We start from the raw sequence: 22926 nt of genomic DNA, 5'->3' as shown, positions 1-22926 counted from the left end.
GTATTACACTTTGAAACTTTATTGAAAATTTCAGACACTGAAAGTTAATTTTACAAATCATCTAGTATGCTGCAATATGTAGGCATGTTTCTGGAGCAATGGGATGCATTTTTGCAGCCTTATGTGATCGTAACCTCATGTTATAAGTGGTTTCAATGTTTTAGTCGTCTTTAAGTATGTTTAGTCACTTACAAATGTGGTTTGAAAAAACTCGACTGAAGTGAAATTTGTATTTGTAATTCTCTTACAACTTCTGTGCAGCAATTTGATCCATTATCTTATTAGATGCAAAAATATTGATGTTTTTCTAAATAAATTGATGAAGAGAACTCCACCAAAATGGACACAGTAGTAAAGAACAGTCCAAGGCAGTCACCACACACAATGTAAGCTTACTGTTGAGATATTTAACAGGAAAATCATACATTTCCGCATTGCGTACTCTTTGACTGAAGTACGTTTTGAATTATGGCACATATCAGTTTCAATAACACTGCCTCTTTGCATACTTCCCCCCTATTCTTAATACTGGCTTTTAGTATAAACACTGATTTGCATGCAGTACTCCTCACATCAAGAAGATTGTGTGATGCTAAGTTAGAGAGGTAGGCTGAATGACAAATGTAAGTTATCATTGGAAGACCTATTGTAAGCACATGGTTACTGAGCTAAACGTGTGCTGTGAGCGCTTTATCCTTGTTAAGGAAAGTTTTAGCCCCATTCATTTAAATGAGGCTGAATAGGAGAATACAGCATATTGAATAATGACTTATGTTCTCCTCACCATTTTTGTATTCTTTCTTCTAGGTATATCAAAGAAAAGTCCATATTACTTCAGCATCTTAACTGCAAAATTCTAAAAAGGACAGAAACAACAGTATAGCCTTGGATCACAGTGCATTTTTTAAGAAAAGAAGTGGGACCATGAGGCACAGTGTCAAAATATTTCTTATTGACACATCTGACATGCAGCACTCAAAGACATGGGTTGGATTTACGGGAAAACGTTTGGAAATTTGGATTGAGCATAGGAATTGGAAATATGTGACAATTTATCGTAAACATCATGATAACACCACAAGCAAAGCATAAATATATCATCACAAAATATTTCCAGGAGTCAGGATAGCAGGTCTTGTAAAAGTAACACATTTGTAAAGAAACCTTGAATTAAAGACACATAAGAGTTCCTTACTAATGTATAAAATAGATGAGGTCTATATGACAACATTATCGTGGAATATACCCTGTAACACCAAATATTGTTAACAATTGAGATGAAATACAATTATCATTTAAATGCAACTTGTCAAATCTTTGATTTTCCTCAGGAAGCATATTGAAATAAGAAATAGGTTTGTTGCAGATTGTGATAACTAATAAATTAGCATAAATAATACTTCCTCTGCAAACTGCTTTAGACTTGTGAGGACTTGAAAGCTTAAGTGCCTTCTGCATCTATGAAAATCTATAGCATCGTCTATTAAACGTTAACATAAATGACAACAAATATACTCTTATTTTGGACTAATAGGTACCGGAACTCTGTTCATCATAAATAGCACTAAAATAATTGTCTGCCTGGACTTAAACAGGTATTTGAAGAAGATAGTGTCAAGAAGTCAGGGAGCTCAGTACACCAGTGGGAACATAATGGGAAAAAGCATAACACAAATGATAGTGCAACACTGTGTGATGAAATGATGATAAAAATATAACTATAATTAGAGCAACATAAAAGAAGTCCCAGGGACTAATGGAAGGCGCACAATGACTAAAAATGCTACACGAATCAGAGGAGTAGTCAATGTATTCATCAAGCAGACACCATAAGGTATACAGATGCAATGGGGACTTACAGGAAAGCCCCAAAAAACAGGCAATGTGTATGGAACACAGTCAGTGTCCATAGTGGGAGGTGAAATCCCTGTAAGTGATGAACCGCTGCAGGGGGTAAAGCTGCGCCTTGGATTCCTTCACTGCAGAGCACCACATGACTACCGGGTTTGAGTCTCCCACTCAGTCTTCCGCTCCACGTGACAGCGTCACACTGCGTCCGCAAGTCCCCATTGCATCTGTATACCTTATGGTGTCTGCTTGATGAATACACTGACTACTCCCCTGATTAGTGTAGCATTTTTAGTCATTGTGCGCCTTCCATTAGTCCCTGGGACTTTTTTTTTTATGTTGCTCTAATTATAGTTATATTTTTTTATCATCATTTCATCACACAGTGTTATGTTTTTTCCCTTTATGTTCCCACTGGTGTACTGCGCTCCCTGACTTCTTGACACTACAACCAGTAAAGGATCAACAAGGAAGATCCATTGAATGTTGAGCTGCAATTTATCACTGGTTGTATATTTTTCCTTTGTTATTATTGTTGTTTTTCTAATTATTGCTGGTTTTCTTTTGCCTGCTATTATGTTTCACCTGGAACACCCCCAGGAGCGCCTGGTGATTTCTGTGTCCTTTATTTGAAGAAGATAACATGTTACTTTTGTTCAGAGACCTAGGCTCAAGGAGAGTTCTGCACATTGCCGAAATGAATGAGAATTTCCATGTATTATATTGCCAAACAGGATAATCAGAAGACTTGATGCATAAATTGGTGACGTCTACACATACAGTAGATACGGGTGAATTTATTCCGACACAGATAAAGTGCAATAAGTATCATTGCATTTGTTCACATGTACAACGTATAGATTTATGTTCTATACTGCCAAAATATAAAATCCATACATTTCAATGAGCTATGTTATAGAGTTTATTTTGACACAATTTTAACTTATAAACTTGAAACTTCTTTGACTCAATTATTCCAATGAAGAGAAAAAAATGTTTAATATATGTCTTTGAATTCTGTTAATGTATCTTTATTTTCTACTATGGTCAATAGACAAGTGTGGTATGTTTCAACTTTTTATGAAAATGTCACTGTTGTATAGTGAAAATCGTTACTCTGAATGCATGAGTTTGTGTCTAGTGCTGAATCCAAAAATGCATGATCACAGAGAAGCCTCTCATCCACCATTGTGTAAAATAATTATTCACTTTTGTGATAAAAATAAGTTTTGATTGTGTGTATATGTATTTGGGTGTATGTATAATATATATTATTTATATTACACCACTGCAAATGTGATAGTTTTGCAGCTTCTCTAATTAGCTTTAAATTCCCAGCTTTAACTTGCATGGGAGGTAAATTATTGCAACTTTTGTCTTTGTATATTATAAACTGATGTACAGCTCTATGAACTCATAGAAATTCAAAAGCCACTTTGAGAACATGAAAGGAAGCAATAAGTATAGTAAGCAGGAAATTATTGATCAGAGATGTGTGAATTTCATTCAAAATCCGTTCCATGATGTAAAATTCATCGGCGGAATGTGTCTGTTTCAATCGATACGGATTAATCAAGAATCTCCATTGGATACTTTGCGGATTGCTGGTGGATTTTAAGAATCCAATCCACATATTTAGCTTTCCGCTCGTGGCTTGCTGAATCAATGGATTTGATTGTAGGTGGTAAAAACAAATCTGAAAAAGACGAATCTCCCTTTTTGAGATTGATTAACGGAAATCCGTGGACCAAAAGGTCCAAATGTGACTGATCCGTGGCGGATCCAAATCGGCCCAAAAAATGTGTCCATCTCTAATATTGAGATTGTTTATATTGTGGGCACCAGCATATGCCCAACACATGGAAAGTAATGGAGAGGAAGAATACTATTTTCATGAACCTTGAATGTGATCAAAAACAGAAACAAAACAAAGAATGGTCTAAATTGTTTCTGACTTTGTTTCTGACACCTGGAAATGTCAAGGCTGAGCTAATTCTGGGGAATACGTATCACGGCAAAAGTTGAACAAATCTGGGACTAAATAACTGATTCGTATCAATAGGATTTTCTTTCTATGATAATTGCGCCACTTTGATACATAGATCCCACTGTAGCAGGGAACCAGCATTTTTCCAGCATATCAAAGCACCAGTAAAATTAGATTTAGAGCACAGGATATGAAGAACCTCATTGAAATAGCTGATGCCATCTTTAGGTTGTCCCAAGACAATAATTTCTCTACAAAGTTTTAAGTGCCCTAAGCTGAACATACTGTATGGATCATTATAAACCCAAAGCATAGGATGGGTGCATGAAGAAGCCCTGAAACATGAATGTCTAAATGTTGGCATAGGTTGAACTTGATTGACATGTTTTTTTTTGTTTTTTTTTCAATCTCATTTACTATGTAACTATGAATGCATTATCAGTCAGGCTGCGCCTATGGCTACCACACATAATATTTGCACAGCAAACCCATCTGTATATACCAATGTCATTTGACAGCTACAGTGGAGTTATAATGTTGACAGCTAAAGTACAGTATTTCACTGACTCATAGAGTGGAGTAGGTTGTGTTTTATGCTACAGGTTCTTAACCCTCTTGCTCTCAGAGAGTCCATGATCACTTAGCAAAGGAGGAAACTGGCAGGTGGTTTAAGGAAACGCTGCAGGAAGGTTGCTTAGATTGAGAATTTTGAACAATAAAATGTGTTTTTACAAGTGAGTAGGAATGAGTGTAACCCTTGAATTTCAATTAAAATCATTTATCAGTTTTTTTTAAATGTGATCATCACAGACAACAAAATAAACCTATAATTTGCCACAAACGTTTTCAAAGGCTTTATTTATGTATTTATTTGTTGTTGCTTTAGGAAAATTATTTTCTTTATTTGTAGAGAAACTTTTTCCACATCTGGATTGTAATAGATGAAAAATGCCCTTCCTCAATCTGATTGCAGGCTATGAAGAGGGGGAAAAAACATTGTTAGAAAAGTGTACATATTTTTTTATTAGTCATATATGTAAAAGAAAATAAAAACAATGGAACAACATATACTGAAACTTTTTTTTTTAAGCCACGTAGCAGATAAGACTCAGCACCCCTTGTACTTTTATTGCTTTCATTAAAGTTTAATACTACTTACTATTTTGGACACATAACAAATACATAGTGAAAGTTAAGCTTTTATGAAAAACAAAACTTTGCAACACACGTTCCAGCATGTATCTAAATTATACTATTCCAACTGTAAAGTGTCACACAATACTGTACTTGTAGAGGTATTGTAAATACATTGTATTTGTTGGTATGGGTAATAAACAGCATTAAGGCTTCACTATTACCTTGGAAAAATTATTCTGATCTCAAAATGTATTGGTAATACTGAACCAACAAGCAACCCAACCTGTTTTGAATACATTCTAATGATTCATATTCTTTACCATGTTCAGTCCAACGCTGATGTCATAATTCATGTCCTACTCTCTATGTCTGAGGACCAATGATGGGAAGTCCACACTGTGACTTCATACTGAGTATTGAACGTAAGAGAAAACCTCTCAAGTTTCCTTTCACTATGTTTTTATAACTAACTGAAAATGTATTTACATAGCCTACAGTATGTGTGTCTGATTTATTTATTTAAGGTATGAATAACTAAGATTTAACACTTTCAACATCTCACTACCTTTGCCTCACTTTGGTGTTAGGAGAGGAATCAATGGATCTTAAGATTGTTAGCTAGTAGAGCCCTCACTTTGAGGATGTTAGATTGTGCAGAGCAGGTTGATACATAATGTACAAAATAGAATATAATTCCCTAATGCCAGTTTGCATGGATTATCTTTTTGGGAAAAGCATCTGGCCAAACATTCTCTTTCAATAAATAATTGTTAAAACAATAGATGGGTTTACTAGCTTGTTTGTGTCACTGAAGGATAAGAAGTCGGGCTATGTAACTGCCAATGAAGCAGGAAAAATGTAGCCACGTCCTTTTATGTCCTGAGCAGGAGCACGTTACTTTATCTCTGTGCCCAGACCCCAATAAATAATTAAAACTGGGGAAGTAATTAGGGCCTAAAACATTCAATGTACAACACAGTGTAATTCAGTACTTATTATAGTATTGTTTGCATGATGCTGTCTTCATTAAAGTATCAGTAGAGTATTTGCTTATACAGTATACTGTACATAATGTAAGTTTCTACTGAGAACTATTTTTTACTATCTAGTGTTATAACTCAGAAGTCTTACCTGATCCTTGTTATGCTGAAATCACACGTTGACAATGTTCAATCAGGATTGGTTTCTGTAAAAACAAATAAAGGCATTATAAGAAGAAGCAGGAAAAACAGCAGAATTGTCAGTGACAATAGTCTAACTATGTCAATGCAAATCCATATCTTCATAACTCATGCAATGCAGCAAAACCCTGAGGGAAATGTAACGACCTCCTGATTTGTTTACTTTTTACATTCAGATACTGCATTTGTATATTACATTATACAGGAATTGTATGCTGTACCTCTGTATTAAAGCACAACTGTTGATCATCTGCACTGCAGCACTTTTGTGACATGTTGGTGAAAGCTGTAGTCATTTCAGTTAGCTGGTCTTGGACCAAATGAGGCTTCAGTTTCAAGAGTGTGATGAGCAATCTGTAAATAAAATAAAAAAAGTGAACTTTTTTTCAAAACCCTTTAATTACATTTTTCGTACAAGGCCTATGATTTTCAGACACTGTCTTTATTACGTCTTGACCTAGTCTGTAATTTCCTCTTCTACTAAAACAACGGACTGCAGCTGATACAGTATCTTTTGTCACATGTCTCTTTCATCTCTCTCGTAATATAGGGAAATGAATGAGAAGGCCAAATATTTGGGGGCTTTCCCATAAAGAATTGAATTGGTTTATAAAATGGATACCAACTAGAGGAAAGAAAAGAACTTTACTATGGAAACACTGTATTTCAAGGGCACTATGTTTTAATACTTTGTTGCACACATTCATGCCTATTTTTATCGTTATGGAGAAAAAAAAATAAGTAGAAAACCCCTGATTTAACTTCCCACTTTTCTTTATTACTCTCTGGGTTAAGAACAGTTTTAAATATGTTTGCTGCCAGCATCTTTGCTTGAGACAATGTTTCATCCAAAGAATGACAGGACCAACAAAGAAATCAATAATTGTCCAGATGTTAAATCCCAGTGATAAATGACCCAGTTAATGTAGCTGTTGACCCCCATATTTTCCCCAGGTGCTTCTAGAAATAAGGTAGCATCAACTCTGCACCAGGAGGCCAACCAGATTAAAAATAAAATAAAAAATATAATATTAAAGCGAATATTCACACAAAAAAAGCATGCAGTGGGATTAAAGTCTCAACTGTAAAGGTTGAAAAAAGTGGATACACAGATGCCCTTGCAGCTTTAACGGTATTCCATATAGATCATGGACTCATAAGTCAACATCAGAGCGTGTTATCACTTACTCTTGTTTCTTTGTAGGAAGTTCTTCTGGGGTAGCTGTACACAAGTCTGCATTGAAGTGAAATGTTTCATCTGTGATTGCTGGTGGTACATAGGTCTCATCAACATCAAGACCAGTAAAGCATGATCTTCTTCCCGAATAAGAGTCATTACAGCAGTGGGCAACTTTATCATTTATATGTATTTTCTTCTGTCTTTCACACATTTCACCAATTATTTTGCTCATCTAAGTAGGGAAACAAGAGGAAATATAATTTAATTTAACAACATCAAGTAACAAATTATTGTTGGTTATAAATGCCGGACGATTCACTTTGTTTGAAAAATATTTTTGACTTGTGACATGATGTCCTCCATGTAAATACACATGGTCACTGTTGCAGGGTACATGCAACCACACACGCGGGTTCTCTTGATAAGGCTTATTTATTGAGCCTTAAAAACATACAGCGCACAAAAACAAAATATCTTCTCTTCAGCATACAAAAACAAAATAGCTTCTCTTCAGCATGCAGGACACAGACAGTTCATCACATATGTACTTTGAAAAACAGACCTTATAGCAGTAATCTCTTCAGTATTTCAGTCATTTCTCCTGACCAGCTAGCCTGCATGTGTATACAGCCTGGGGTTTTTAAAACACCTCGATTATGCAGCTGGGGTCAGACTAAGTAAGCAGCCCTTCTCAACTGAAACTTAACCTCGTCACTGGTGCACTGCACGCCTAAATATAGGTTTGCCAGGTATATGGCTGGTGACGTTCATTCACCCTGTCACAGTCACATATACACTAGACATCCCAGAAGTCATTATTGCATTTGGTTCAAAACTGATGTTTCAAGAAATTATGTACACCAAGTTTTATAATAATATAAGATCCCCTGATGAAATCCGCTGTCCCGGAAGAAACATGTACTGTAGGGTCATGGGGTTGGAGTGAGCTACGGTGGTGGAGCAGTTGAGACGCCAGAAAGGAGAGGAAGTTCACTGAATCGCTCTCAATACAGACCTTGTTTGATAGGAACCACAGGCTGCAATCTTGGGTTGCCGGAGAGACACTTACTAGGTGACACCAGCAGCACTGTGGTCTTACAGGAAAACACAGTGCGACAGAGCATACGGACGGCGATCTGGTTACATGTTGGCGCATGGGCTTGCCCATACAATGATTTCAATTCAGTGGCAAAATTGTGAGTGTGCAATTGTCTTGGCTCAAGTTATTAAAACTTTGTATTTGGATTTTACAGAAGGATCGGGCGCTTTTCCTCTTCTTGATATATATATATATATATCAACACAGAAAAAAGAATCCCCCAATAGCACTCTAGCATACACAATAGTATCAAAATGTATTAATCACAAATAGACATACATAAATTAAAAAAGGAACGGTGGTGTCCTACCTGCTGTAAAATGGTAATTAAACCCCATTAAAGAGAGAAATTACAAGCTGAAATAGGCTGTTACTGAATTTAAATTAATCTAAAAGGAGAGCTTGTGACTGAACTATGGGTGGACTTATTCTGGCAGAGACTTTGGCGTTCTCCCCGATAGCCTGTTTATCCTTCCGTCCCTAGCCTCAGCTCTAAGAGCTCCCCGCCACTTGCTCGTGATTTCCCCTGCCTCTGCCTCTAGTGGTGACGTCACCGAGTATCGCGAGACCTTCTGGTCTGCGTGTATTGCATCGGTGAGTCCTCCAGCAGCACAGGGCTCAGGCTGTTGCCTGTCTCACTACCTGCTCACTTGCTGACTCGTGGGTGTGTGGCCAGCGGTGTTCTCCGGCGGTGTGGAGCTCCAGGAGGCTGAGCTGTGACATCTTGCTCCCAGGCTTCTGATTTGGATAGTGACATTGTGCTACGGGCTTACATTTATCAGTCTTGCTGTAAGTAGGGTTTCAATTTTATCCCCACTGGATGCCATTGCTTTATAAGTCTCTCTTGCCCAACAATCAAGTGTTTGTTGTTTTTATATTTATTTTTATTCATTGTATTAAACTGCTATCATTTCTTGCATACCTTATCAGTGATTTTTTGTTTTTAGGTGCACTATGATCTTTTTCTCTTTTTTTCTTCTATGTTGTCGTCCTTAATGTTTGTTTGTTATTCTATGAGACTTCATTGAAGATACTACCTTGGATCTCATCCCAGCTGCATTGAACTATGGGCCTCATGCAGAGAGCAGCGGTAAGGTGAATAGCGGCATTATTTGGAGAGAAATGCCTGTAGAACGGCAGGTACTGGCGAGTTTTAAAAAAAGCGCCATTTTTTTTTTTTTTTTTTTTTAAACTCGCCTTGCTACCGGCGAGAACCTAAATCTCCCCTCATGTAAAAATATCCCTATTCAGAAAGGCCAATAACATGGAGAGAAATTCTCAATTTACCTCCGCCAAAAAAACTTGGCTGGAAGCTGGAGGTCGGCGGCCAGAGGGAGAAGGAAAAAAAAAACGCACTTTTTTTAAAACATGTTTCACCAGCGCTCATATCGCTGGTTGAAACTCTCCATATGCAGAAAGGATTCTAAATGCAGTTTTATGCCCTTTCTGCATATGGAGAAAAAAACTCTCCATTAAAGCTACATTTTATTCCCCTCTCCAATTTTAAATAGCGCTGCTCTCTGCATGAGGCCCTATATTCGGTCAGGCGATAATTTCTATTTTTTTGCAGGCGCCGGTTTATGTGTTTTTACTGTGTTTATTGGTTTGTGTGACCCCATTTTTTTCTGGCATCCTCCACTCTAATATTAGAGTGTGTATTTATATGAATGTTAGTCACTTAATTGTCACTAATTATTAATATTTGCATTAGCACTGTTCCCACTGCCCTTCCCCTTTATTAATCACAAATAGACATACATAAATTAAAAAAGGAACGGTGGTGTCCTACCTGCTGTAAAATGGTAATTAAACCCCTTAAAGAGAGAAATTACAAGCTGAAATACGCTGTTACTGAATTTATATTAATCAAAAAGGAGAGCTTGTGACTGAACTATGATGTGGAAACATATAGTGACATTTTCACTATATGTTTCCACATCATAGTTCTGTCACAAGCTCTCCTTTTAGATTAATTTAAATTCCGTAACAGCCTATTTCAACTTGTTATTTCTCTCTTTAAGGGGTTTAATTACCATTTTACAGCAGGTAGGACACCACCGTTCCTTTTTTAATTTATGTATGTCTATTTGTGGTTAATACATTTTGATACTCTTGTCTATGCTAGAGTGCTATTGGGGGATTCTTTTTCCTGTGTTGGTCTTCATATTATTCCCATCCCCAGCACCGCCAGTGGTGTGATTATTTACACCTTATTTAACTGATTTTAGCACAGTTTATTCATATAGGTCTGTTGCAGGCTTTTATGTGTGTTATATATATATATATATATATATATATATATATATATATATATATATATATATATATATATATATATATATCTCAAATGGAAATATTACTGTATACTCATTTGCATGTCTTAGGCAGGTCTGCAACCCCGCCTTTCACCATTATCACCCAGCATACAGCACTTCCACTGCAGCAAGGGATTTTGGGAAATGACATCCAAATGAGCACACAGTGCCACCTTTTGCTTCAAAACTATTAACATGGTTCCATATAGGCTTAAGCTTGCTGCATGGTCACCTCTTTGAGCACAGCCAGGGTCAAGATGCATAGCCAGCAAACGCACCCACAGACAGCCCTTTCAACCTTAATGGTTCTCATCAGTGTGGGGTTGGTTATACTGGCTATGCAACAATGAAGCAAGGATAGGTTTTACCATATTTAGTTAAGTTATGGTGGTTAAAAAAAGTGACAAGAACCTTCCAAAGCAAAGCATATAGCAAATGGAAATATTGCTGTATACTCATTTTCATGCATGGCTATGCTCCAAGCTGTGACCATGCAGCAAGCTTAAGCCTATAGGGAACCATGTAAATGGTTTTGAAGCAAAAGGTGGCACTGTGTGCTCTTTTGCATGTCTTTTACAGAGGGAAGTCTGATTGCATTGAGTTATTCAGAATTGATGTTGCTAAATACCATAAAGTAATCTATGACTTAACCAAATGTCAATGAGAAAGCAGATAACATCACAACACATCTAAGAATATTTGATTGTGTCAATATTTTGGTAGACGCAGAGATTTTTATGAAAGTTTGTATGTGAGATGTCAACACAATAAATATCTAACATTGCATTGTACGTTACTTTCTCTCATTCATGTTTGTGGAACTCAGCTCAGTCTATGAACAATTCCTCTGCATATGCAAATGTGGCATTACCACTATCTATTAATGATTCACAAGATGCAGAAAGAATAGTTCAACCTTGCTTTTATCTTCTACATTTTGTATTTGCAACTCGTACTGTATAAACAAGTTTGGCACTTAATATAGACCAGGATAAATCAATGCAGTACCAGAGGGACTTGCATGACTTTGATGTTAAATGATATCAGTGTAACTACAGTAGCAGTTAATTGGCCCTGTGTGGCAATAAAATAGAATTGATGTATATCTCAGATATATATATATATATATATATATATATATATATATATATATATATATATATATATATATATATATATATATATTTACACTCACCCCTCCGTCAGCACATGGCATTTTCTGGTTTTCAGGCAGAGCACAGCACTTTGATCCTACGTCTGTCATGTGATGTGTGATTTCAATCAATGACTTGTGTGTCACCCGTGGCATTTTCTTGGTGTAGCGTACCAGTAACCTGAAATAAAAATATGCACATCTCCATCACAAGTTATTTGAACAAAACCCTTTGCTCACTCTAGCAGTGTGTGGGAAAAAACAGAAGAGGACTATTAATTTCTGGTTGTCTAACATTTTGACTTCTTGAAAACTATTTTAAATGTATGGAGTACAAGAGAAAGATGTCAAGATACTGTTCATGGATATGCAAGTGAGCATTACTACAGATGCAGCTACGAGTATTGTAAGGCCTGGGACATAGTGCCCCAAACAGTGCTGAGGCGCGCTGAGGCTCAGGGAAAGCGGTGCTGTGTTTTCCCTGGCCTTACACAGCGTGACATCAGGGGGGTGGGCCGGGGGCGGGCCAGTGACATCACGGAGCTGGTTCGCCCTCATTGGGCGAACCGCTCACGTGACCAGTCCTGCACTCCGGCAAGCGGGGAAATTTCAAAACTCCGTCAGACACACTCTTGCCCAAGCGTGCTGACGGGTGCGCGAGCCCCTGCTAAAGTCCCTCTCATTGCGGCTGCAGGGGCTCAGTGCCGAGCAGCAGCACGGCTCAGCACGGGTCAGCACATAAGCGCTGTCCATGCCCTAGGCCTAACACTGCTTTGAAAAATCTGGGGCATTCTCCCAGTAATGCTGCAACATTTCTCTGACATTTCTGCAGAACGACTAATGGCCAATCGGATTAACACAGCATGGATCCCTGGTTGTTTTAATGCGACTGCAAGGGACCCCCTCTGTGTTAATCCGATGGGCCATTAGTATGTCTGCAGAAATGTCACAGAAATGTTGCAGCATTACTGGGAGATTGCACCAGATTTTCCATGGCAAGTGTTAGAATACTCCCGACTGCACCTGTAAGTGTGTTATTTGTTGAACCATGTACACGAATAACTTTAAACTAATGTATTAAGCAAATTATTTCATCTATTGTGTTGGAAACAGTGAACAACCCACTCATGGGTTTGTGTGACATTCCTGCATCCACATGATGCTGGAAGCAGGTTAAAATGCAAACACAAATAGACTGTGAAGTACAGTATCAATTTACATGTCACAAGTTCCCAACTGATTTATGATGATAAATTCTCTCTTATTTTTCAAATGTAGTCATGTTATGTACAGTAAATGGAAACTATTAGTTACATTTATTCTAGACACAATATAATCAGTAATATTATAATTCATTACAAAGGTAGAAAGACTCAGGACATTTCTGATATTGGTAGATCATCTTCAAATACTGAAAAATCACCAGACGTAACGGGTTTAAAGTTAGTATGTGATAAAAAAGGCACTATTAAAAAAAAATATTTAAAGTACAGAAAAAAGTCAATAACGTTATACATTATCCAAATAAATATCACCTTAACAGCAAGTTTGAGAATAATTTCAAGAGCACCAGCATGTAACATTCACATAATTAAATGACCACTTGGCAAACGTACTCGTTTTGGAACAGATAGTCGCCCACTTTTTGATAGATTGCACAATTCGTCTCTAACAATGTCTTGCTCTCTTTCAGTTTATTTGCAAGCATAGCTTCCTGTTTGAGAAAACAAAAGTAATTTGTTCATAAATTAACAAACACAAAATGCTAGTTAGGTTTAATTAATTACTTAAAGCCCAGATGCACTTTGCTCGGTTAGGCCAATAGCTACAGATGCAGCCACCAGTATCCGACCACTTGCCGGGTAAAAACGAAGGCATCTCACAGTAAATGCCTCAACATGCCTCAACATTTCTGTGAGATTCTTAATGGCTGTAATAAGTAGGGGAAGGGGGAGTGAGGGAAAAAGCTCCAGCTACTGTCTAAGGAACGGTGCCAGGGGTAAGGGAACTAGTAACATGGACTGTACTTGCCTAGGCAAGAAGAAGGACGCCTTTAGAACAAGCACTCGTAAAGTGATGAATGAAAATAAGTAAAATAAACCTTTAATTAAATATGGGGTATTAGGAAAACACACAACACTTAAAACCAGAATTAAAAAGCTGTCTCCCAGTCCTGTGAACCAGACTGGTTGCCATATAAATCTAGGGAGCCCTAAAATGACTGGCATATGCAGAATGGATATTTAGCTTATGCCTCAGTGTGGTATAACGGTAGAACTGAATCTAGTTGCTGTCAAAGATGTACCGGACAGACACATATAGGCGTACCTACGACTGAATAGATTGTGACTCTAGGAGAGTACTCGCTGATTAGATGGTGAGTGATAGGTGCACAGTGTCTCAAAACTCACATACTAGAGATATGTAGGGATAAATACATCCAGGGATGGTACTCAAATCCTCCAGAGTAAACAATATATAAAAAGGGTCCCTAAAGACGACGCAACAAATAAATTAAATTAAAGTAAAAAGCTACTGTGTAGCTAGGGAAAAAGGCTTCAAGCTGGAAGCCTAAGATATACTATATACAGAGGTCTTCCGCAAGGCACATTAGCAATATCTGTTAAATACCATAAAGTGCCTCAGCCTATAAAGAAGTGCTCATACAAATATATAGTGTACAATGAGCTACTTCACACGATCCTCCGTGGAAACAGCACAGATGGTAAGTGAATAAGTTATCCGGGTGGAGAGAAGTATAGTTGAAAGTGACAGCGTGCCTCGATAAACCTCACCCTGGCAATGTTGCCTTGGAGCTGCGCTGGACACCGCCGCACTGACACGTGCTGACGTCACTGACACGTGCAGTATAGTCACTTTCAACTATACTTCTCTCCACCCGGCTAGCTAATGTTCTGTGGTGTTCATTAATACACCACGCCGGGTTGAAGCCTTCTATATGCTATTCGACCAATGCAGTGTGCACAATGGAGTTTGGTCTTACCTATACAGGTACGATTTATTGTGGAACAACCTTAGTATAGTAAGTAGTAGACCATAACTCAGCTGTACACCACGCAGCCGTACAGGGGGTATTTAGTAACCTGAATAGACATAATTAGGCTAATAGACGTAACTGCCTGCCTGACATTCTGTCAATAGTGCTATTCACAATTATTTTCCTCTCCATCCGGCTAATTAACGTTCTGTGGTGTTCATGAATACACCACGCCGGGCGGAGGCTTTATAGATACTATCTGACCTATACAATGTGTGTCATGGAGCTTGGTCTCACTTACATAGGTTTTAATTATTGTGGAATAACCTAGTGTGATACACTGTAGACCTTAGCTTTGACTCACATTACGCAGTTGCACAGGTGATATCTAGTGGGATCAGAAGTATCCCTTTTAAGCAACTGTTGATACACTTGGAAATATAACTTATTCACTTACCATCTGTGCTGTTTCCACGGAGGATCGTGTGAAGTAGCTCATTGTACACTATATATTTGTATGAGCACTTCTTTATAGGCTGAGGCACTTTATGGTATTTAACAGATATTGCTAATGTGCCTTGCGGAAGACCTCTGTAAATAGTATATCTTAGGCTTCCAGCTTGAAGCCTTTTTCCCTAGCTACACAGTAGCTTTTTACTTTAATTTAATTTATTTGTTGCGTCGTCTTTAGGGACCCTTTTTATATATTGTTTACTCTGGAGGATTTGAGTACCATCCCTGGATGTATTTATCCCTACATATCTCTAGTATGTGAGTTTTGAGACACTGTGCACCTATCACTCACCATCTAATCAGCGAGTACTCTCCTAGAGTCACAATCTATTCAGTCGTAGGTACGCCTATATGTGTCTGTCCGGTACATCTTTGACAGCAACTAGATTCAGTTCTACCGTTATACCACACTGAGGCATAAGCTAAATATCCATTCTGCATATGCCAGTCATTTTAGGGCTCCCTAGATTTATATGGCAACCAGTCTGGTTCACAGGACTGGGAGACAGCTATTTAATTCTGGTTTTAAGTGTTGTGTGTTTTCCTAATACCCCATATTTAACTAAAGGTTTATTTTATTTATTTTCATTCATCACTTTACGAGTGCTTGTTCTAAAGGGGTCCTTCTTCTTGCCTAGGCAAGTACAGTCCATGTTACTAGATTCTTAATGGCCCATCGGATTAACACAACAGGGGTCCCTACAGTCCCATTCAGTTTGCATGGGACTGCAGGGACACAACCCCTCTCCCTGCTGTGTTAATCCGATGGGACATTAGTCTGGCTGCAGAAATCTCACCGAAATATTGCAGTTTATTGGGAGATTACCCCAGATTTTCCAAGAGAAGTATCTAATACGGTGGCTGCATCTGTATTTCAAGGAGTAAACTGGGTTAATCTATAATCTAACTTTAATTTAGGTTAGCCCAGTGTTACCCCTTTAAATAGCGTATTGTTAAATTTTTCCAGCTATTAGTGCTAATGATATGCCAACGAGGTGTTCCCCCTAATATCAAATATCCACTAAAGGCCATTCAGGTTACACAGGAAATTAATGTTATTTAGGTCATTCCCAAAGTAGGCATTACTCCCACCCAGACCTGTAATATAGGTTACCTTTATGTAAGACACAAGTCTTTTTTTAAGTGAACACAATGTAGTACTAATTTACTTAATTGCTAACTTACTTAATACAATTTAGTGTAAACTTATTTTACACAATGTAGTACTAATTTACTTAATGCACGGTAGTGCTAATTTAATCTGCTGTTAAGCATACGTATAGAACAGACGACAGAGAAGCCCAATGCTACATCCAACATGACAAAAATACACAGTAAAATACTTATATATTCTCTTGAAAAAGGGTAATTAGGTTTAACCCTTTGGCCAACCCTTTGTGTTTTGTTAACCTATTCTCAGCTGTTTCAGCTGTTGGAGGTTAGTGGCTCGTCCTTCCCAGGTTTTAAGCCCGCCCCTCCCCACTTCCCACTTCCCAAGTTAGTAGGTCCTTTCATTCTACTGGATATAGATCCAATGTGGTCCTTCTCCCTCCTAATAGAGGTAAATGAGAATTTTAATCCTAATAGAGGTATATTAGTATTTTATCTGGTAGTGTTAGGACTTGCAACTGTGTTAGGACTTATTTTACTGTGTATTTCTGTCATGTTGGATGTAGCATTGGGCTTCTCTGTTGTCTGTTGTATACATAGCCATGCTCAATAGCACTCCTTTTTGACACTTATATACATATATATATATATTTTGTGGGGGCTCATGGGTTCCCAAAAAGAGCTTGCTGGGGTTTTGTGTTTTACTAATTCAGGTAGCCTGATGTTATTTGCCTTGCTATAACTGAGCTTAGTGCATCCAAGCCTAAATCTCTCAATGAAAGGTTTTAATGAGAGTTTACACATACTGCATCCTTGCAGCACTCAAGAGAGGTTTCTGTTGGGCAGCACTTGTCAAGCAAACCTTCATACACTTTAACAATTGTAAGAAGCTGTTCAGTGGAATATTCAGGATGCGTTCGTGAATATTCATACAAAAATCTGCAAAAACAAAAACAGTTACAATTGACTTTATATAAAAAAATGCATATACCACACAAAGTGATTATGTTACAAACACAGGGTCATATTCCGGGATTTAACTACCATAGGTGCAGGTGAATTTAGGGGCCCATCCTCCCACGTACCAGAATGCTGTTCTAAAGCCTCCACTTTCTCCACCCACCTCCCCGGGTCCTATTTGTGGTGCGGGACCTTACCAGGTGCTGGAGAGCCCACCCACGTGGTCCTAACACAGAAGTTAATCCTGCCTCCTGAGTGGACTCCCTTCTTCATCACCATGTAAGGTCTCGCTCTACAGGCACAGGAACCGAGGCCCACCATTGACTAGTTCTGCCCCTGAACATATTGCTTTTAATCACTCCTTCCTGGCTCCCCTTACCGTCTCCACTCTTTTTAAAAAAAATCATTTTCCATTTTTAAAGACCCATTTTTATTTCTTTAAAAACACATTTTGTTTTTGGTACAACACTTCTTTTTATTCTATAGCCATTTTTTTTTTACGTGCGCTCTTTTTATCCACAGTCCCCTCTTCCATATTACTATTATTATTCATCCAATAATCCATTTTCATATACTCTTTGACAAAGGGCTTTGCCCGAAACACGTCAGAGTTGTTTGATCTGTCCTATTTTTGTGGAAGTCTCTCTTAGTCACCTCCGAATAAATTGGATTTTTTATTCTTGGTGTGCCGTCTCCCCTGCTTTTTTCCCCCTATCTGCAGTGCTTCACTTATCCTCTCATGAAGTTACTCTCTTTTAAGTTCCATTCAGGTTCCTTTTCATTCAAGGGAATCAATTACCCTATCGCTGGGGCTTTCTCCTTCAGGCTTTTGCACAGTAACCACTTCTTTTGATGCTTCACCACTTTGCCATTTATCCCGACACAAATTGAACCTCACTAATTGAACTGTGATTTTGCTGCCACTTATAGCTTCCTCCATTGTAACATTACTTGTACCAATAAGAAAAATGTACACTCACATACTGCATGTACCATAACTTCATACACGTTTAGCAAGTTATACATCAATGCACTATCTTCCTCAATTACAACAATTTCTTTCATCACTAGAATGGATCTGGACTTAAATCTAAGCTCTATAAAACTCATGTGCTGAGGGCAGGGCTATGATCAATCCTGAGGAAAGGAGCAAAGGTTGTATGAAAAACATAGGGACCTATTCTAGTCGCCTCGATGAGTTCTCTGCTACATCGCAAGGTTTGGCATGTTCTCAGTGAACGGTTTGTCAGTTGAGTTATCACGGTATTCAGAAATAATCTGAACCCATCTCAAACCGTGCGGCGAGAAAATGCAAAGCAGAAAACTCATCTCAGCCTCTCTCAAAGTTCTCCCCCGTGCGATCTGACCCAGCTGCATAGAAAGCTGCACAGAGAGAGACGACTCTCCCTGCACATCTCTCACAAGAGATCGCACTGTTTTAATAAAAATTTTAATAGTAATGTGCAGGTGCAGGGGGTCTCCGGAGAAGAGCCGCGTTGATTTCAGGTCTGGGGACCCCCTGCTTCCCGAGATACATGCCCCGTTATGGGGTTCAGGTATCTCCTATGCGTTTAAATGTCCCGGTCACGTGACACTGGACATTTAAACATCGCATGGGGATACCGGCACACCATAATAGGGCCTCTGTCTCGGGAAGCAGGGGGTCCCTGGAACTGAAATCAACGCGGTTCTACTCCGGAGACACCCTGCTCACGTACACTACTATAATTTTTTTTTTATTAAAACAGCTTTGTTACCTTAGCGGTTAACTGCGTGCGTGGTTAACCCCTTCATTACCACAGCGGTGGGAACCACTTTGGTAATGAAAGGGCTAACCACGCCTGCTACCCAGCCTACACACCCACCCTTGGGGAAACTACCCCCTTCACCCAATCCCTCTACCACCATTAAACATTAAAAAAAGACAACAACCTTAATACCCACCTCCTCTACCCCCATCCCCCCCAACACATACAGTACAGTAATGGGCAAAATTGCTTTTATCCAGATATGGATAATAGTGCATTTGCCCATTCAAAATAAAACAATATTCCGCAGCATAAAGTAACTAAAACTTAGGGGAACACAATAAAAAATACAATCAAATTGTTCTTAACTCTTTATCATCTTAGCGATTAGTAACTGCTTTAGTAATTAACCCCCCCATCCCCGCTACCCACTAAACTACCAAACGTAACCACCAAACCCGGGGCTACTATCCGCACCCTCTACCCATTGCTTGGTACAATGGTACATCATGCCCATATAATATGGCCATGATAAGCCACTATAGTAGTCAATAGGCAACATAAAAAAACAGGCCGAAAAATACACAACAATGAAAGAAATGTAACCCCTAACAAACAGAAAAATTAAATGCCTAAACAATCCAAAAATGCATTTTTTGGCAAATGCTTGTTTGGAATTTATTGTTATGTTTTCTATTTCTGTTTATTGTTTTCAGTTAATTGTTATGTATTTGTAGGGTTTTTTTTTAAATTACATTTTCGGACTGTTTAGGCGTTTAATTAAAGTTTTCTATATTTTAGGGGTTACATTTCTTTTATTGTCTAATGGTTAAGTGTTTGATTAATTAAATATTACTGTAGTTTTGATGTCAGCTTAATTTTATTCTTTTGGTGTTTTGGTGTGTAATTAATTTTATTGATGTGTTGTTTAGGTTTTTTAGTTATTTTAGTTATTTTATTCTTTTGGTGTTTAGATACTTGTGTATTTATTTTATTATGTTGTCTTGTTGGTGCTGTATTTTTTTGTTAGGTTGCCCATTTACTGCTGTAGTGGCTTATCATGCCCATATTATATGGGCATAATGTACCACTGTGCCAATCAATGGATAGAGGGTGGGGATAGTGGCCCTGGGGTGAGTGGTAGGCCTCCCGGGTCGGTAGCGAGGGATGGGGTTAACCCCTTAATTAATATAGCTGTTATTAACTGCTAAAGTGATTAAGAGGTTAGGGGCCATTAGATTGTATTTTTATTGTACTGTTGCTGTCCTTGGAGGACATGGACATGGAGGATGATGATTAGGATGTCCTTCATCCTGGCAGGGGTAAGTAGAAGTTTTATTTACTTTATGCTGCTGTATATTGTTTTATTTTGAATGGGCAAATGCACTATTATCCAGATCTGTATAATAGTAATTTTGCCCATTACTGTAATGTTATGTGCCCATTCCTTGCTATTGGGTTATCTTGGCATAGGTAACCACACTGCTAATGAATGGGGGTATTGTTTAGTATTGTGTTTGTATTGTGTTTTAATGTTTATTGTAGGTAGCGGGGATTGGTGAAGGTGGTATTTGGCACGCGGTGGGTGTTTATACCTAATGGGTGGGTAGGGGTTAACCCCTTCATTACCATAGCGGTATTGGCTGCTACGGTAATGAAGGGGTTAACTCCTCCTGCAACACCCTCCCCCCTGCAAGGCCTAAACACCCACCATGGGCCAAATACCACATTCACCCTCCCATGCTACCCACAATAAACATGGCACTGGTAGTTAACACAAGCTGCCTGTAAATTAATTTTTATTGCATCGGATTGATGTCGGGTATCTCCGGCGCTGATATTAATGTTGATCAGCTCCGGAAACCCCCAAAATCAATACAGTGCAGGAATTTTTTTTTCTAAGTCGCTCTCTCACAGCCTTTCTTGCCAGCTTTTCCTGGTGAGAAGAATCTTTGATCAAATCTAAATTCCACATCCTCGATAAGATTATCAAGGCTTTTAGAATTGCATGATTTGATCAAAATTGCGATTTTGGTTTTCTCACCGGCTACTGCGTGATGTGTTTGCCAGGAGCCAGAAATCACGAGAAAATGCTTTCACCACACAATTTAACCAACTTATTGAGGCTTTCTGAATAGCTACAATTCGATAGCTGCTCAAAATCCTCAATAAGCTGGTTATCAATGCTACTAGAATAGGCCCCATAGAGTTTGTCGAGCAGCAGTTAGCCATTAGCCGTTAGCTGAATGGAGCAGTCCTGAGCAAAGTCAGCCTGTGATGTCATTAGTTGAAGCCCCCGCCAACATAACCAAGGACACAGAACCACGTGGAGTGGAACACTAAAGGCTTTTCTTTGAGCAGAATATGCAGCAGGCTGCTACTGTAGATGGCTGGCACCATGGCCACCAACAAGGGGAGGAGGGGGTAAGAGTCGGGACATGTCCCTGGCCCAGTTGGCACTGGAAGTAGGACCCATCCCAACATCTGCCTTCAGCTGCTGGGGCCCCACAATCATCTGGCCCCGGCTCTACTCAGCTCCTCTGGGCCTCCTGCCCCTCTTTCCCTCTCTCTTTCACTTGTGTGCAGCAGAAGCTGACCCATACTCCCGGAGTGGAAGAGAGAGGCAGGCACCCAGTTGGAGAGAGGCCCACATGAGCTGGGTAGAGCTGGGGTCCAGCAGCCTCAGACCACCGCAAGGTGTGTGTGTGTTAGATTTTGTGTGTTTGCTGCATTTTGTGTGTGTTTGTTGCATTTTGTGTCTGTTGCATTTTGTATGTTGTGTGTTGAATTTTGTATGTGTTACATTGTGTGCGTTACTTTTTTTGTGTTGTGTGTGCTGCATTTTGTGTGTGGGAGGGGGTAATTAATGTGGGTGGGGCTTGTTTGGGTATTGTGGGAGGGGAATTATATGGGTATTGGGGGGGGCAGGAGTGTGTGTGTGTGTGGCCTGTGTGGGGAGGGGGGAATGAGTGTGAGGAGGGGATCGATTGAGGAGTGAGATTGAATGAGAGGAGGGTAATTAAGTGATAGTAGAGGTGAGGGAGGGGAGAGTGTGAGAGAAATACACAGGGAGAGTGGGAGAATAGAGGAGGTGACTCACAGGGGTGTGAAATGGCGAGTCGGGGCGAGTCACGTCACCGATATGTGAGGGTGCCCCAGTCAAAACCCTAATCTTGGGCCCCAGGAAATCTGCTGGCATCCCTATCTTAGACACGGTGTTTCTAAATATACATGCTGATTGAAAGACTGTGTGGTAATTACCACATACTGTACAGTAATTGCTGACTTTTTTTACTTTACCACTGTGTGATGTTTACTACTTGTATCTACATGCTGATTTAAAGACCTTTTTTGGTAATTGCAACACAATTACTGATTTATATCCACTTTTGTATGATTCTTTTTAAAATCATTTTCTTCTCAACATTACAATGTTAAAAGGTACCGCACCATTGTGGTATTTCTGTGTGCTCTTCTGCCCACTGTTTTTGTAGTGTCTACAGATTGCAAGAGATTTGGAAACACCTTCTTGAAGAGGATTGCACCAAACACCCATAGTACACTACCGAGGATTATAAGGATGATACTTTTTACATTTCTATGTCTCTTGAGACTTAACTCCTATTTTTATAGGTTTTTTTTTGCCTAAAATCCCAACATTGTTTGGTGAAGTTTTCAAATGTTAACTATCAGGGAC

General features: G+C 38.9%; 2 protein-coding genes across 4 annotated transcripts in view; one reads left to right on the top strand and one right to left on the bottom strand.

Moving 5' to 3' along the window:
- The window catches only part of RASSF6 (Ras association domain family member 6), a 51756-nt gene extending 50032 nt beyond the window's left edge, over window positions 1–1724 (top strand). For all 3 annotated transcript variants that reach the window (XM_075608244.1, XM_075608236.1, XM_075608228.1), the window contains one exon: window positions 808–1724. In XM_075608244.1, coding sequence (XP_075464359.1) covers window positions 808–860 — 53 coding nt within the window. In that variant the 3' untranslated portion in view covers window positions 861–1724. The remainder of the gene's footprint in view (window positions 1–807) is intronic.
- A 2950-nt stretch (window positions 1725–4674) lies between these two features.
- LOC142499193 (serum albumin-like) overlaps window positions 4675–22926 on the bottom strand; it is a 53525-nt gene continuing 35273 nt past the window's right edge. The window contains exons 9-15 of the mRNA XM_075608214.1: window positions 17328–17460; window positions 13517–13614; window positions 11943–12081; window positions 7342–7565; window positions 6375–6507; window positions 6104–6158; window positions 4675–4809 (exon numbers count right to left, since the gene is read on the bottom strand). Of these exons, the coding sequence (XP_075464329.1) occupies window positions 6114–6158; window positions 6375–6507; window positions 7342–7565; window positions 11943–12081; window positions 13517–13614; window positions 17328–17460 (772 nt within the window). The 3' untranslated portion in view covers window positions 4675–4809; window positions 6104–6113. The remainder of the gene's footprint in view (window positions 4810–6103; window positions 6159–6374; window positions 6508–7341; window positions 7566–11942; window positions 12082–13516; window positions 13615–17327; window positions 17461–22926) is intronic.

The sequence above is a fragment of the Ascaphus truei genome, chromosome 1 (genome assembly GCF_040206685.1).
Source record: "Ascaphus truei isolate aAscTru1 chromosome 1, aAscTru1.hap1, whole genome shotgun sequence".
In the NCBI taxonomy this organism is placed as follows: Eukaryota; Metazoa; Chordata; class Amphibia; order Anura; family Ascaphidae; genus Ascaphus; species Ascaphus truei.
Note: the sequence above shows the minus strand (reverse complement) of the source record. Positions and strands in the feature narration are given on the sequence as shown.